The following is a 15,568-nucleotide window of genomic DNA, read 5'->3' on the forward strand; positions in this document are numbered from 1 at the left end:
CCATTCTGGGACCAGTGTTCTAGCGAATAGGATAAATAGGTTGGTCACAAGGACTTTAAACTAGCAAGTTGGGGGGAAGGGAAGTGCAAAGCTATGGACAGTATAATGGTTAATGGAGATCAAGGCAGCAGGTTACGTGACAGGTTATTATGTCGAGATATGGGTTCAAAGACAAGGAAAATTAGGAGAAAGGGTAAGAGAAAAATAATTTACGAAAAGTTACTGATCAAGGTGTTAGGATTCATAACAAAGACATAAAAAACAGCATATGTGTACTTTACCTGAATGCTCGTAGTATACGAAATAAGGTAAATGAGTTGATGAGTCTTGAATGACTATGATTTAGTGGCCATTACTGAAACATGGTTAAAGGATGGTCACGACTGGGAGTTAAATATCCAAGGGTATCAGACTATATGAAAGGATAGAATGGACGGTAAGGGCGGTGGTGTAGCTTTGTTGTTTAAGGATGGCATCCGGGCAATAGTAAGGGACGATATTGGTGCTATGGAGGACAAGGTTGAATCAATTTGGGTGGAAATCAGGAATAGGAAGGCGAAAAGGTCACTGATAGGAGTAGTCTATAGGCCACCAAATAGTAACAGGATGGTAGGGCAGGCAATAAGCAAAGAAATAACGGATGCATGTTGAAATGGTACAGCGGTTACCATGGGAGATTTTAAATCTGCATATCAATTGGTTTAACCAGGTTGGTAAAGGCAGCCTTGAGGAGGAGTTTATTGTATATGCCCGGGATAATTTCCTGGAACAGTATGTCATGGAACCTACAAGGGAACAAGCGGTCCTAGATCTGGTCCTGTGTAATGAGGCAGGATTGATTAATGATCTCATAGTTCGGGATCCTCTTGGACGGAGCGACCACAATATGGTGGAATTTAAAATACAGTTGGAGGATGACAAGGTAAAATCAAACACTAGTGTTTTGTGCTTAAACAAAGGCGATTACAATGGGATGAGAGAAGAACTAGCTAAGGTGGACTGGGAGCAAAGACTTCATGGTGAAGCAGTTGAGGAACAGTGGAGAACCTTCCGAGCGATCTTTCACAGTGTTCAGAAAAGGTTCATACCGACAAAAAAGAAAGACGGTAGAAAGGGGAAAAATCGACCGTGGACATCTAAGGAGGTGAGGGAGACTATCAAATTGAAGGAAAAAACATACAAAGTGGCAAATATTAGTGGGAGACTAGAGGACTGGGAAGTCTTTAGGGGACAACAGAAAGCTACTAAAAAAGCTACAAAGAAGAGTAAGGTAGACTATGAAAGTAAACTGGCTCAGAACATAAAAGCAGATAGTAAATATCTGCACAAATATAATAGACAAAAAAAGAGTGGCTAAGGTAAATATTGGTCCTTTGGAAGATGAGAAGGGAGATTTAATAATAGGAGACGGGGAAATGGCTGAGGAGCTGAACAGGGTTTTTGGGTCAGTCTTCACAGTGGAGGACACAAATAACATGCCAGTGACTGATGGAAATAAAGATATGATAGGTGAGGACCTTGAGATGACTGTAATCACTAAGGAGGCAGTATTGGGCAAGCTAATGGGGCTAAAGGTAGACAAGTCTCCTGGCCCCAATGGGATGCATCCCAGAGTGTTAAAAGAGATGGCGAGGGAAATTGTAAACGCACTAGTGATAATTTATCAAAAATCACTAGACTCTGGGGTGGTCCCAGAGGACTGGAAAGTAGCAAACGTGACACCACTGTTTAAAAAAGGAGGTCGGCAGAAAGCGGGTAATTATACGCCGGTAAGCTTAACTTCGGTTGTAGGGAAAATGCTGGAATCTATCATTAAGGAGGAAATAGCGGGGCACCTGGAGGGAAATTGTCCCATTGGGCAGACGCAGCATGGGTTCACAAAGGGTAGGTCGTGTCTGACTAATTTGGTAGAATTTTTTGAGGACGTTACCAGTGCAGTAGATAACGGGGAGCCAATGGATGTGGTATATCTGGATTTCCAGAAAGCTTTTGACAAGGTGCCACACAAAAGATTGCTGCATAAACTAAAGATGCATGGCATTGAGGGTAAAGTGGTAGCATGGGTAGAGGATTGGTTAACTAACAGAAAGCAGAGAGTGGGGATAAATGGGTGTTTCTCTGGTTGGCAACTTGTACCTAGTGGGGTCCCTCAAGGATCAGTGTTGGGCCCGCAGTTGTTCACAATTTACATAGACGATTTGGAGTTAGGGACCAAGTGCAATGTGTCAAAGTTTGCAGATGACACTAAGATGAGCGGTAAAGCAAAAAGTGCAGAGGATACCGGAAGTCTGCAGAAGGATTTGGATAGGTTAGGTGAATGGGCTAGGGTCTGGCAGATGGAATTCAATGTTGCCAAGTGTGAGGCTATCCATTTTGGGAGGAATAACAGCAGAATGGATTATTATTTAAACGGTAAGATGTTAAAACATGCTGCTGTGCAGAGGGACCTGGGTGTGCTGGTGCACGAGTCACAAAAAGTTGGTGTGCAGGTGCAACAGGTGATTAAGAAGGCTAATCGAGTTTTGTCTTTCGTTGCTAGAGGGATGGAGTTCAAGACTAGGGCGGTTATGCTGCAATTGTATAGGGTGTTGGTGAGGCCGCATCTGGAGTAGTGTGTTCAGTTTTGGTCTCCTTCCCTGAGAAAGGACATATTGGCACTGGAGGGAGTGCAGAGGAGATTCACTAGGTTGATCCCAGAGTTGAGGGGATTAGATTATGACGAGAGGTTGAGTAGACTGGGACTGTACCCAGCTGGCCTGGTGGCTCCCAACTCCGGCGCCATCGAGTCTCTCACCTATTGTTCCCTGGCTGGCTCCCCCCCTCGCCCCCCCCCCATGCCCCCAGCCCATCCACACCACTTCCTCAAATCAGCCCTGCTTGAACAAATACTCTAAACAGGAAATAGACAGCCCCAACAACAGTGCAATTTAAGTCATACAAAACAAAATAGCAGGCACTATCGACCATTCCTATCCGAACGCAGAAAGTGATCGCAGAAATTCCCTGAAAAACACCCCCATATCCGAACCATTCTCTTTTTCTAACAAAACTCCAACACAAAAGCGAAAAAGAGACATGGAGAAAAAAGACAAAAAATACATAAAAACCAAGATACAAAAGCATGAAAAACATGCAGGCATCTCTCAGAAACAAGAGAGAAAGAATTAAAAGTTCCAACACGAGTCCAAGAGTCGTCAGCTCGGAACCAGCCCTTTCCTCTTTGCAAAGACCATCGCCTCGGGTTCCTCAAAATAATGGTGCTGGCCCTTGTGCGTAACCCACAGTCACGCCAGATAGAACAGCCCAGATTTCACTTGCTTAGTTTATAAAATCTCTTGAACATGCCTGTAGGCTGCCCTCCTTCTGGCCACCTCTGAGCTCAGGTCCTGGTAAATATGCAGGGTGCTATTGTCCCAATTGCAGCTCCGCATGCTGTTGGCCCATTGAAGAACCCGCTCCTTATCCAGGAACATGTGGAACCGGACCACCATCACTCGTGAGGGACCCCCTCGCCGTGACTGCCTCACCTGCGCTCTACGTGCCCTGTCCACCTCCGGTGGGCGAGGGAACACCTCGTTCCCCAGCAGCTTCTGGAACATATCTGCCACATACCCGGCAGCATCTAGCCCCTCGGCCCCCTCCGGGAGGCCAACGCTTCCTTGTACTGTGCAATCCGATTGACCATGTCGGATATGCGGGGAAGAGGGTATGCATCTAGCTGCGTGTACCTGTTGATGGTCTGACTGTAGTCTACGACCATCCTTTGCTTCTCCCCTGTCTTCACTACTACCACCTGGGCTCTCCAGGGACTATTGCTGGCCTGGATTATGCCTTCCTTCAACAGCCGCTGGACTTCGGACCTGATAACAACGTCCGGTCCTGGGTGCTGTACCGTCTGCTCCTAGTGGCGACGGGTTTGCAATCCAGGGTGAGGTTCGCAAACAAGAAGGGCAGTTCGACCTTGAGTGTCGCGAGGCAGCAGATAGTCAGTGGGGGTATAGGGTCGCCAAATTTGAATGTTAAGCTCTGGAGGTTGCATTGGAAGTCCAACCCCAGGAGGGTGGGAGCGCAGAGGTGGGGAAGGACATACAGCCGGTAATTTTTGAACTCTCTCCCCTGCACCGTTAGGTGCAAAACCCTTTGATTGCAACGGAGTGGGACCCCGCCGCCAGGAAAATTTTTGGGTGCTTGGCCGAATTACAAGGGAACAGCATCTTACCGTGTCCGGATGAATAAAACTCTCCGTGCTCCCCGGGTCGATCAAACACGGCGTCTCGTGCCCGTTCACCAGCACCTTTGTCATTGTCGTCTGGAGCGTCCGGGGCCGCGACTGGTCGAGGGTCGCCGATGCCAAACGTGGTTGGTGCATCAGATCGTTGTCTTCAGGCAGTGTGGAGCCGTCCACGCTGGGGTCCTTGCCGGTCAGCCAAGATGGCGGCGTCCATGGATCGCACGTGGCCGGGGGTGGACAAAATGGCCGCTCCCATGGATCGCATGCGGCCCGTGGGTAGTAAGATGGCGGCGCCCGTCCCCCCCTCATGGTGTCCGGGGCCCAAAATGGCGGCGCCCGTTGGCCGCTCGTGGGTCGCTGAGGGGGTTGAGTCCGTGGTCCCGTTTGTTCCCCGGAGATAGCGGCGACCCCACTGGACTGGCACACCGCTGCGTAGTGCCCCTTTTTACCACAGCTTTTGCAGGTGGCAGAGCGGGCCGGGCAGCGCTGGCGGGGGTGTTTTGGCTGCCCGCAAAAATAGCAGCGGGGCCCCCCCGGGTGGTCTGGGAGTCTGGCTGCGCACGCTTGCGGAGGGGTGGGGGGGTCGGACGCGGCGGGGGTCCACAGAGCCCAAGGGGCTGCAGCGCGGTCGGGGGGCATAGGCGCGGGCGTTTTGGGAGGCCACGTCGAAGGAGGCTGCAAGGGCCCGTACCTCTGTGAGTCCGAGAGAGTCTTTCTCTAAAAGTCTCTGGCGAATTTGCGACGATGCCAAACCTGCTATGTAAGCGTCTCTGATCAGGAGGTCCGTATGTTCGTTCGCCGTAACGGCTGGGCAGTTGCAGTTTCGTCCCAGGATCGTTAGTGCATTGAAGAATTCGTCTAGCGATTCCCCGGGGATTTGTCGTCTCGTCGCGAGCTGGTCGCGTGCGTAAACCTGGTTGACGGAACTAATGTAGATCTCCTTCAGCAAGTTGATCGCCGCTGGGAATTCTTCCGCGCCCTCAATGAGTGAGTAGATTTCGGGACTCACCCTGGGATGCAGGACCTGCATCTTCTGGTCTTCTGTTGGTCTGCCGGGGGCCGTTCGGAGGTATCCCTCAAAGCACGCCAGCCAGTGCTTAAACGCCGATGTTGCGTTAGCTGCTTGGGGGCCGATTCGCAGGCACTCTGGGGCGATCCGGAGCTCCATATTCCTTTTTAAGTCTGCTCAATAAATTGTAGCACCACCGATCACACACGAGGCGAGACGTAAAGAACTTCAATCAAGGCTTTATTGAGCAGACTTGTTCCCCAGCAGCTCAGTCACAGAATGCAGCTGCGGGGAGTAAAACAGGTTCTTATACCCTGCCTATCTGGGTGGAGCCGAGTAGGCGGCAGATCCAATCGGGACCCAGCATCTGTCCTCCAATAGCTCCTCGGCATTCATGGTGTACCATATTACCCCTGATACATACCACCACAATCTTCAACCACTCTACTATATCATTCTCTTCAAACTTCCGCATCCTCTCCATTATCACTTAAAACGTTGTAACGTTGAAGCATGCCTTAGATCCTCTTCACTTAATCGTGATGAAAAAAACGAATTCTGCATTCCTGACTATGATCCAAGAACTAATGCTTACTTTCTTTCAAACAGACTACTGGGTTTTTAATACAAGAGAGGCACAGTAAACAGAATTTTAAAAACCTAAACGTAACCAATTTGTAATGCAAACTCTGCCCCTTTTCCAAGCAGCGTTTTAATCCTCTCCTACAGAACTACATACCCCACCAGAATCACCTCCCAGGGTTTCCACATCCAACAACCTACCTCTCCAACAGAGTACCAACATTCCAGTTCACCAACAAATCAAGGTCATACTCCCACTACTTTCATAGATCTTCCCTGATAGCCTGGCAATCTATCCTGCTTGCACATAAATAACCTCTTTAAAATTCTCTTCTGAACTTTGCACCTGGAAAGTGTAAAGAATCCTCTTGTGAATCTTCGTTGGACTCTTATTTCCCTTTTAATCCTGTCCTTTTGGTCATAATAATTCCTGCACCTGGGCACTGCTGGGGCCTACGCCTATAATTTTTTTAAAAGTAGCAGGGTGTGCTCTGACATCAGCAATGGCATGCCTTGACAAACTCCGCAAGCAACCAATCAACTCCATTACAATCCCAGGGCTAAGCAGATCCTCGATGCGATTGGTGCTTTTAATTCTGTAATGTCCTGCTGGGTGACTGTGTGTGTGTTTGGTTTCAGTTGATTGGAACTGCAGGGCTGAGCAGATTCCTTTTGAATCTCTCTCCCAGAAAGGGTGCAATTCTCTTTCAAAGCTGGAACTCCCTTTAGGGAAACAGAGCAGTTAATAAGCATTCAAAGCCTGAAGACAGAGCTGGGATGGGAGAACTTTCCGGATTCCTCTCCTATTTATGTTACCAGACCACTCAATAGCCTCGCGAAAACTGCTGCTCTAATATTTTGTTTAACTGAGACCAACTGTTGGTGAGTCTGCTAAGATATACACATTTAAGAAATTGAGCAAACATGAAGTGCATCTTCTATGGGTAAGGCTTAGATCAACATAGGTTGCAGCGTGTCCCTAGAAGGAATCCCATTGCCTGAGCATCCAGCCCAAGTGGCCCACCATGAAGATCCAAACCAAACAAACAAAGAGAACAAAGAACAAAAGAACAAAGAAATGTACAGCACAGGAACAGGCCCTTCGGCCCTCCAAGCCCGTGCCGACCATACTGCCCGACTAAACTACAATCTTCTACACTTCCTGGGTCCGTATCCTTCTATTCCCATCCTATTCATATATTTGTCAAGATGCCCCTTAAATGTCCCTATCGTCCCTGCCTCCACTACCTCCTCCGGTAGTGAGTTCCAGGCACCCACTACCCTCTGCGTAAAAAACTTGCCTCGTACATCTACTCTAAACTTTGCCCCTCTCACCTTAAACCTATGCCCCCTAGTAATTGACCCCAATCAATGGTTTTCAACACCTTGCATTCTGAAGAGATCACCGCTGACAAAGACCTCAACTTAGCAGCGGAGATCCTCAAATCTCTCATACCTTGTAAACCCTGTTATTTTTTAACCTTACCTACCCCATCCCCTGTATGTCTGTTGCATGTTTGTCTGGGTGGAGGGTGAGACGGGTTGGGGGAATAGTTAGATTAGTAGACCATAGTTTCCATTACATGTTTAACTCTTCTCTTATTATAAATGAAGTTATTTTTTGTTTTGTTTACAAATAGAACATGGAGAACATAGAACGATACAGCGCAGTACAGGCCCTTCGGCCCACGATGTTGCACCGAAACAAAAGCCACCTAACCTACACTATGCCATTATCATCCATATGCTTATCCAATAAACTTTTAAATGCACTCAATGTTGGCGAGTTCACTACTGTTGCAGGTAGGGCATTCCACGGCCTCACTACTCTTTGCGTAAAGAACCTACCTCTGACCTCTGTCCTATATCTATTACCCCTCAGTTTAAAGCTATGCCCCCTCGTGCTAGCCATTTCCATCCGCGGGAGAAGGCTCTCACCGTCCACCCTATCTAACTCCCTGATCATTTTGTATGCCTCTGTTAAGTCTCCTCTTAACCATCTTCTCTCTAACGAAAACAACCTCAAGTCCATCAGCCTTTCCTCATAAGATTTTCCCTCCATACCAGGCAACATCCTGGTAAATCTCCTGTGCACCCGCTCCAAAGCTTCCACGTCCTTCCTATAATGTGGTGACCAGAACTGTACGCAATACTCCAAATGCGGCCGTACCAGAGTTTTGGAACTCAATCCCTCTACCAATAAAGGCCAACACTCCATAGGCCTTCTTCACAACCCTATCAACCTGGGTGGCAACTTTCAGGGATCTATGTACATGGACACCTAGATCCCTCTGCTCATCCACACTTCCAAGAACTTTACCATTAGCCAAATATTCCACATTCCCGTTATTCCTTCCAAAGTGAATCACCTCACACTTCTCTACATTAAACTCCATTTGCCACCTCTCAGCCCAGCTCTGCAGCTTATCTACGTCCCTCTGTAACCTGCTACATCCTTCCGCACTGTCGGCAACACCACCGACTTTAGTGTCGTCTGCAAATTTACTCACCCACCCTTCTACGCCCTCTTCTAGGTCGTTGATAAAAATGACAAACAGCAACGGCCCCAGAACAGATCCTTGTGGTACGCCACTTGTAACTGAACTCAATTCTGAACATTTCCCATCAACCGCCACCCTCTGTCTTCTTTCAGCTAGCCAATTTCTGATCCACATCTCTAAATCACCCTCAATCCCCAGCCTCCGTATTTTCTGCAATAGCCTGCCGTGGGGAACCTTATCAAACGCTTTACTGAAATCCATATACACATCAACTGCTCTACCCTCGTCTACCTGTTCAGTCACCTTCTCAAAGAACTCGATAAGGTTTATGAGGCATGACCTACCCTTCACAAAGCCATGCTGACTATCCCTGATCATATTATTCCTATCTCGATGATTATGAATCTGGTCTCTTATAATCCCCTCCAAGACTTTACCCACAACAGACGCGAGGCTCACCGGTCTATAGTTGCCGGGGTTGTCTCTACTCCCCTTTTTGAACAAAGGGACCACATTTGCTATCCTCCAGTCCTCTGGCACTATTCCTGTAGCCAATGATGACATAAAAATCAAAGCCAAAGGCCCAGCAATCTCTTCCCTGGCTTCCCAGAAAATCCTAGGATAAATCCCATCTAGTGCCTGCAACTCATTCGAGCAGTCAAGGGTCAAAGATCTCAGGAAAATACACAAAATATCCTTGCAAGTTTCTCATCATACTCCTTTTGTGTAGCTCTATCTGTTTTGATATATTTTCTTTCCAACCACCAGAACTGTGTAAGTTTTCCTTCCTGTTTCCCCATTCATCCTTCCTATCAGACCATTGTTTTTGATGTTGCTGCCCTTCCTCCCAAGCATGAGAAACCCCACTCCTTCTCCAGCCTTGCAGCTACACATTGGCCAGCCTCATATTTCCCTCCTTAATTGAGCCAGGGCAAAACAATCCAGATATCATAAACCTATGGTCTGTTGTTCACTCGAGTATCAGTCTTGACGTGCCCTCTATGAACATTTTTCTATCTGTGTTGCTAATTCTGACCATTGTTATTTCCTGCTCTTCTCTCTCTCCCAGAGATGCTCCTACCAGTTCCAGGACATTTTTCCCTGTTACCAGGAAGGAAACTTACCATTCAGGAACTGCTCAGAGCTGTAGAATGGTCTGTCTATTCCTCTGGGTGTAGAATTCCCCATCACTCTGATTGTCCTATTCCTGTACCACACTTGTCCCCACCATTTCACTCAAGATCACTCTTGCTCCCAGTGTCAGACTGTTGTTCAGAAGACCCTGATCTAAGCCAGTCTCCAATACCAGGTATCTACTGGACAGTTTCAGTACACAGGGGCTATCTCCACCTGGGACTGTGATTGATGGCTCTCCAGATGATCACTCAATGTTCCCTTCCCTTAGCCTCTGCCTGTTCCGTCTTTGTTTGTGAGCTGCAGGTTCTTCTAAAAGGTATCAGACTCTGGGCCGAATGACCTCCTTCTACACTGTATGTTCTATGTATTGTCTCTCAAGACATAAATTTTATTTTGAAACATTGTGAATCTACCTGTATCCATTCTCATTCTTTTTGAAGGTGTTGGATCTTCTCCCTCATTTAAATCTTCAGCCATATTGACAGACGTTCCAGATTCTGATATTCTGTAATCAATGTAACATGAAGAGGGGATTCAATATAAATATTGTAATAGGGGATTCAATATAAATATTGTAATAGTGGATTCAATATATATATTAAAATGAGAACATTGAGAATTCAAACAATGAGGTGATACACAGCATAATTTGTAGGTTACCTTTAGATATTTTATCTCACAGATACCAAAGTGATATTACTGGTCAATTTGATGGCTGTTTCATAACATATGAGCCATCCTCACCCCTTTCCTCATAAAATCCCCCCTTGACCCTTTTGTCCTTCCAAACCTGCAGACTCCTCGCCCTCTCCAAAATCATTGAGCATGTCATTACCTGCACCTTTCCTGGATCTCCAAGTTTGAATCTCTCCAATCAAATTTCAACCCTTCCACAGTTCCAAAATGGTTATCACAGTCACAAATAATACGCTACCTGGCAGTAAGAAATGAAGAATCATCTTTCTCAATCTGTCTTCAGCCTTGACAATGATATGCTCCTACAATGCCACTCCACTTTCCAGCTAGGTGGAAGTGTGTCGAAGATTCCTGGTTAAATTCTAATTTATAAATTTGAAGCCAAAGAATCATCGGCATTGTTTTCTCTTCCCGCTCGCATGCCATTATCTCAGGAGTCCCACAACAACCTAGTGAGAATATGGATCAAGCTACTGGATGTCAAATCGAGTTTTAGTTTGGATCTAGAATCAAGCTTGATGGGAAAATGAAATGTCAAAAAGAACTTTTTGGTCTAACGGAATTTGTGTTATCTCTTATGTTTTTGCGCCAGACAGTTGCAGTAACAAAACACGGCCTTGGGAATCGTTTCTAATTCTGCAGATAACTATATTTTAGCTGAGAGCCACAGAATGCTGTATTCCTCAGGCCTCCTCTAAAGGGGCTGTCCTTTGGAAGGAAACATTGTCATTTTATTATAAAAGTAATTATCTGCTGTATTAACTTCGACTTGCATCTGTAGACACTTTGATGTACAGTGCTCAAGTCCCGGCCGTGAATAAAACGTACGTTGGAGTAGCTTGCTGTTCGATTGATCATTTCATCCCGACTGAAAAGAAACTAATTCACATTAGCACTGTCCTCTGTTTATTTCTCAGAAACATGCTGCCTGCAGAACCAAGGAATCAGGTTCCACATGTAAACTGACGGCACACAGCTCTGAAACTTTGCTTCCTGTATCTCAATTCGGATCAAGTCTCTTTTACTCATCATCTGTGTTCACTGACCGGCACTGGCGCAGTCTGTCAACGCCTCAATTTTTAAATCCTCAACCTCGCTTTTTAAATCTTTCAATGGTCCCTTCCTTCCTATCTATGTAGCCTACTCCAGTCCTAGAAGCTTAGTTAACATGTGGCTGAAAGAGTGGTGTGGGAAAGAGGGGTTCCTTTTCATGGGACACTGGCATCAGTTTTGGGACAGGGGGGACCTATACCGTTGGGATGGTCTCCACCTGAACCGAGCTGGGACCAGTGTTCTGGCGAAAAGAGTAAATAGGGTGGTCAATAGGACTTTAAACTAGAGATTGGGGGGGGAAGGGAAAGTCAGGGAACCAAGAGGTGAAGTAATCAGTGGGAAGCGTAGCTGCTTAGGAATACAAAAAAGCACGAAAAGACAAAACTCAGCAGAGGTTACGATAGTCCCCATCCCACAAAATATGACACAGTGTATGGAAAGGCTCAGTAAACCAAGGTCCACCACACTAAGAAAACAAAAAGGGACGGTCAATAGAGAATTAAAGGTGCTATATTTAAATGCACGCAGTGTACGGAACAAGGTAGATGAGCTTGTGGCCCAGATTGTGACTGGCAGGTATGATGTGGTAGGCATCACAGAGACATGGTTGCAGGGGATTCAGGACTGGCATTTAAACATCCAGGGATTCACAACCTATCGAAAAGACAGAGAGGTGGGCAGAGGGGGCGGGGTTGCCTTGTTAATTAGGAATGAAATTAAATCAATAGCACTAAACGACATAGGGTCAGATGATGTGGAGTCTGTGTGGGTAGAGTTGAGGAACCACAAAGGCAAAAAAAAATAATGGGAGTTATGTACAGGCCTCCTAACAGTGGTCAGGGCCGGGGGCACAAAATGCACCACAAAATAGAAAGTGCATGTCAGAAAGGCAAGGTCACAGTGATCATGAGGGACTTCAATCTGCAGGTGGACTGGGTAAATAATGCTGCCAGTGGACCCAAGGAAAGGGAATTCATTGAATGTTTACAGGAGGGCTTTTTGGAACAGCTTGTGATGGAGCCCACGAGGGATCAGGCCATTCTGGACTTAGTGTTATGTAATGAGCCAGACTTGATTAAAGATCTTAAAGTAAGGGAGCACTTAGGAGGCAGTGATCATAATATGGTAGAATTCAATCTCCAATTTGAAAGAAAGAAGGTAGAATCAGATGTAAAGGTGCTACAGTTAAAAAAAGGTAACTACAGGGGCATGAGGGAGGAACTGACGAAAATCGACTGGGAGCAGAGCCTAGTGGGAAAGACAGTAGAGCAGCAATGGCAGGAGTTTCTGGGAGTAATTGAGGACATAGTACAGAGGTTCATCCCAAAGAAAAGAAAGGTTATCAGAGGGGGGATTAGGCAGCCATGGCTGACAAAGGAAGTTAGGGAATGCATCAAAGCAAAAGAGAAAGCCTATAATGTGGCAAAGAGTAGTGGGAAGTCAGAAGATTGGGAAGGCTACAAAAACAAACAGAGGATAACAAAGAGAGAAATAAGGAAAGAGAGGATCAAATATGAAGGTAGGCTAGCCAGTAACATTAGGAATGATAGTAAAAGTTTCTTTCAATACATTAAAAACAAACGGGAAGCAAAAGCTGACATTGGGCCGCTCCAAAATGACGCTGGTAATCTAGTGATGGGAGACAAGGAAATAGCTGAGGAACTAAATAAGTACTTTGTGTCAGTCTTCACAGTAGAAGACATGAGTAATATCCCAACAATTCCGGAGAGTCAGGGGGCAGAGTTAAATATGGTAGCCATCACAAAGGAGAGAAAGTGCTAGAGAAACTAAGAGGTCTAAAAATTGATAAATCTCCAGGCCCAGATGGGCTACATCCTAGAGTTCTAAAGGAGATAGCTGAAGAAATAGTGGAGGCGTTAGTTATGATCTTTCAAAAATCACTGGAGTCAGGGAAAGTCACAGAGGATTGGAAAATCGCTGTTGTAACCCCCCTGTTCAAGAAGGGAACAAGGAAAAATATGGAAAATTATAGGCCAATTAGCCTAACCTCGGTTGTTGGCAAGATTCTAGAATCCATTGTTAAGGATGAGATTTCTAAATTCTTGGAAGTGCAGGGTCGGATTAGGACAAGTCAGCATGGATTTAGTAAGGGGAGGTCGTGCCTGACAAACCGGTTAGCGTTCTTTGAAGAGATAACAAATAGGTTAGACCAAGAAGAGCCAATGGATGTTATCTATCTTGACTTCCAAAAGGCCTTTGATAAGGTGCCTCACGGGAGACTGCCGAGTAAAATAAGGGCCCATGGTATTCGAGGCAAGGTTCTAACATGGATTGACGATTGGCTGTCAGGCAGAAGGCAGAGAGTTGGGATAAAAGGTTCTTTTTCGGAATGGCAACCGATGGCGAGTGGTGTCCCGCAGGGTTCAATGATGGGGCCACAGCTGTTCTCTTTATATATTAACGATCTAGATGACGGGACTGGGGGCATTCTGGCTAAGTTTGCCGATGACACAAAGATAGGTGGAGGGGCAGGTAGTATGGAGGTGGTGGGGAGGCTGCAGAAAGATTTAGACAGTTTAGGAGAGTGGGCCAAGAAATGGCTGATGAAATTCAACGTGGGCAAGTGCGAGGTCTTGCACTTTGGAAAAAAGAAGAGAGGCATGGACTATTTTCTAAACGGTGACAAAATTCATAATGCTGAAGTGCAAAGGGACTTGGGAGTCCTAGTCCAGGATTCTCTAAAGGTAAACTTGCAGGTTGAGTCCGTAATTAAGAAAGCAAATGCAATGTTGTCATTCATCTCAAGAGGCTTGGAATATAAAAGCAGGGATGTACTTCTGAAGCTTTATAAAGCATTAGTTAGGCCCCATTTAGAATACTGTGAGCAATTTTGGGCCCCACACCTCAGGAAGGACATACTGGCACTGGAGTGGGTCCAGCGGAGATTCACACAGGTGATCCCAGGAATGGTAGGCCTAACATACGATGAACGTCTGAGGATCCTGGGATTATATTCATTGGAGTTTAGGAGGTTGAGTGGAGATCTAATAGAAATTTACAAGATAATGAATGGCTTAGATAGGATGGATGTAGGGAAGTTGTTTCCATTAGCAGGGGATACTAGGACCCGGGGGCACAGCCTTAGAATAAAAGGGAGTCACTTTAGAACAGAGATGAGGCGAACTTTCTTCAGCCAGAGAGTGGTGGGTCTGTGGAATTCATTGCCACAGAGGGCGGTGGAGGCTGGGACGTTGAGTGTCTTTAAGACAGAAGTTGATAAATTCTTGATTTCTCGACGAATTAAGGGCTATGGAGAGAGAGCGGGTAAATGGAGTTGAAATCAGCCATGATTGAATGGTGGAGTGGACTCGATGGGCCGAATGGCCTTACTTCCACTCCTATGTCTTATGGTCGAAGCTGTTGATACCTATGCACTCTCTCTTCCCTATCTCTATCATTCCCATCCATCATTCCAAATCTGACAAATCAGATTCTCATTCATCCACAGCTAAGAACCAAGACCCAAACTCTGCAATTCACTCCCTAAACCTCTCTGGTCTTTTTGCTGTTCAATTCTTTCATACCTTTCAATACTATTCTCATTTAAAGAGACTACCTCTTTGGCAAAGCCTTTAATCTGATGATTCTTCCGAGTCTTTTTTATTTATACTTGACTTGTAAAGCAGCTGGAGATGCTTTGCAACATTAAAGTTGCTATACAAATGCAAGTTGTTGAATATTGAATATTCTGCACTTGTGTGTCGAGCCCAATCACTTCATTAATCTACAAGTAATAATTTAGAACCAAGTTTAAGACAAAGTAAAGTTCAGTTAAAAGCGGTCATTGGTAAAATAAACATATGACAACTTGAATTTTCAAAGATTCTTTGATACTTAAAAAACATCGTAATGCACAGTTTGTTTCTCCCTCAGCCTCTCCAACTTATTAAATACATACTTTCTTTCCAGTGAAGCTCTGAAAATTGGACCTTGCCTTCACATCGAGCCTGTATAGTTTGTGTTGTTCCTTCACCCCACTAACACAAACCAACACACCACTGTCACAAATCCAGCAGTACACCCATTGACCCCGCCCCATACCTGCATTTAACTAACCCAGTCCCCACACCCCACTGACCCAGCATCGTACCCACACCCCATCGACCAAGCCCCAGGCCCCACTTGCCTGTGCCGCACTGATCTAGCCCAACACCGAACCACACTGACCAACCCCCACCACACTGACCAACCTCCACACTCCATTGACCCAGCCCCACACTCAAAACTCAGTGAGCCCCTGTACCAAAAACATTCAATTTGTTTTCTTCATCATTGCTGTACCTGCATTCTATTAAGTGAAAGTTTTCTGAAGTAATTCTAATACAATTATACCCTTAC

At 45.9% G+C, this 15,568-nt stretch overlaps 1 protein-coding gene across 2 annotated transcripts in view; it reads right to left on the reverse strand.

Moving 5' to 3' along the window:
* Positions 1-15,568, reverse strand: part of LOC140410264 (NACHT, LRR and PYD domains-containing protein 3-like) — a 134,329-nt gene that overhangs the window by 105,355 nt on the left and 13,406 nt on the right. For both annotated transcript variants that reach the window (XM_072498229.1, XM_072498230.1), the window contains one exon: positions 9,874-9,965. In XM_072498229.1, the coding sequence (XP_072354330.1) occupies positions 9,874-9,965 (92 nt within the window). The remainder of the gene's footprint in view (positions 1-9,873; positions 9,966-15,568) is intronic.

Source organism: Scyliorhinus torazame, chromosome 4 (assembly GCF_047496885.1).
Source record: "Scyliorhinus torazame isolate Kashiwa2021f chromosome 4, sScyTor2.1, whole genome shotgun sequence".
Taxonomy (NCBI): Eukaryota; Metazoa; Chordata; class Chondrichthyes; order Carcharhiniformes; family Scyliorhinidae; genus Scyliorhinus; species Scyliorhinus torazame.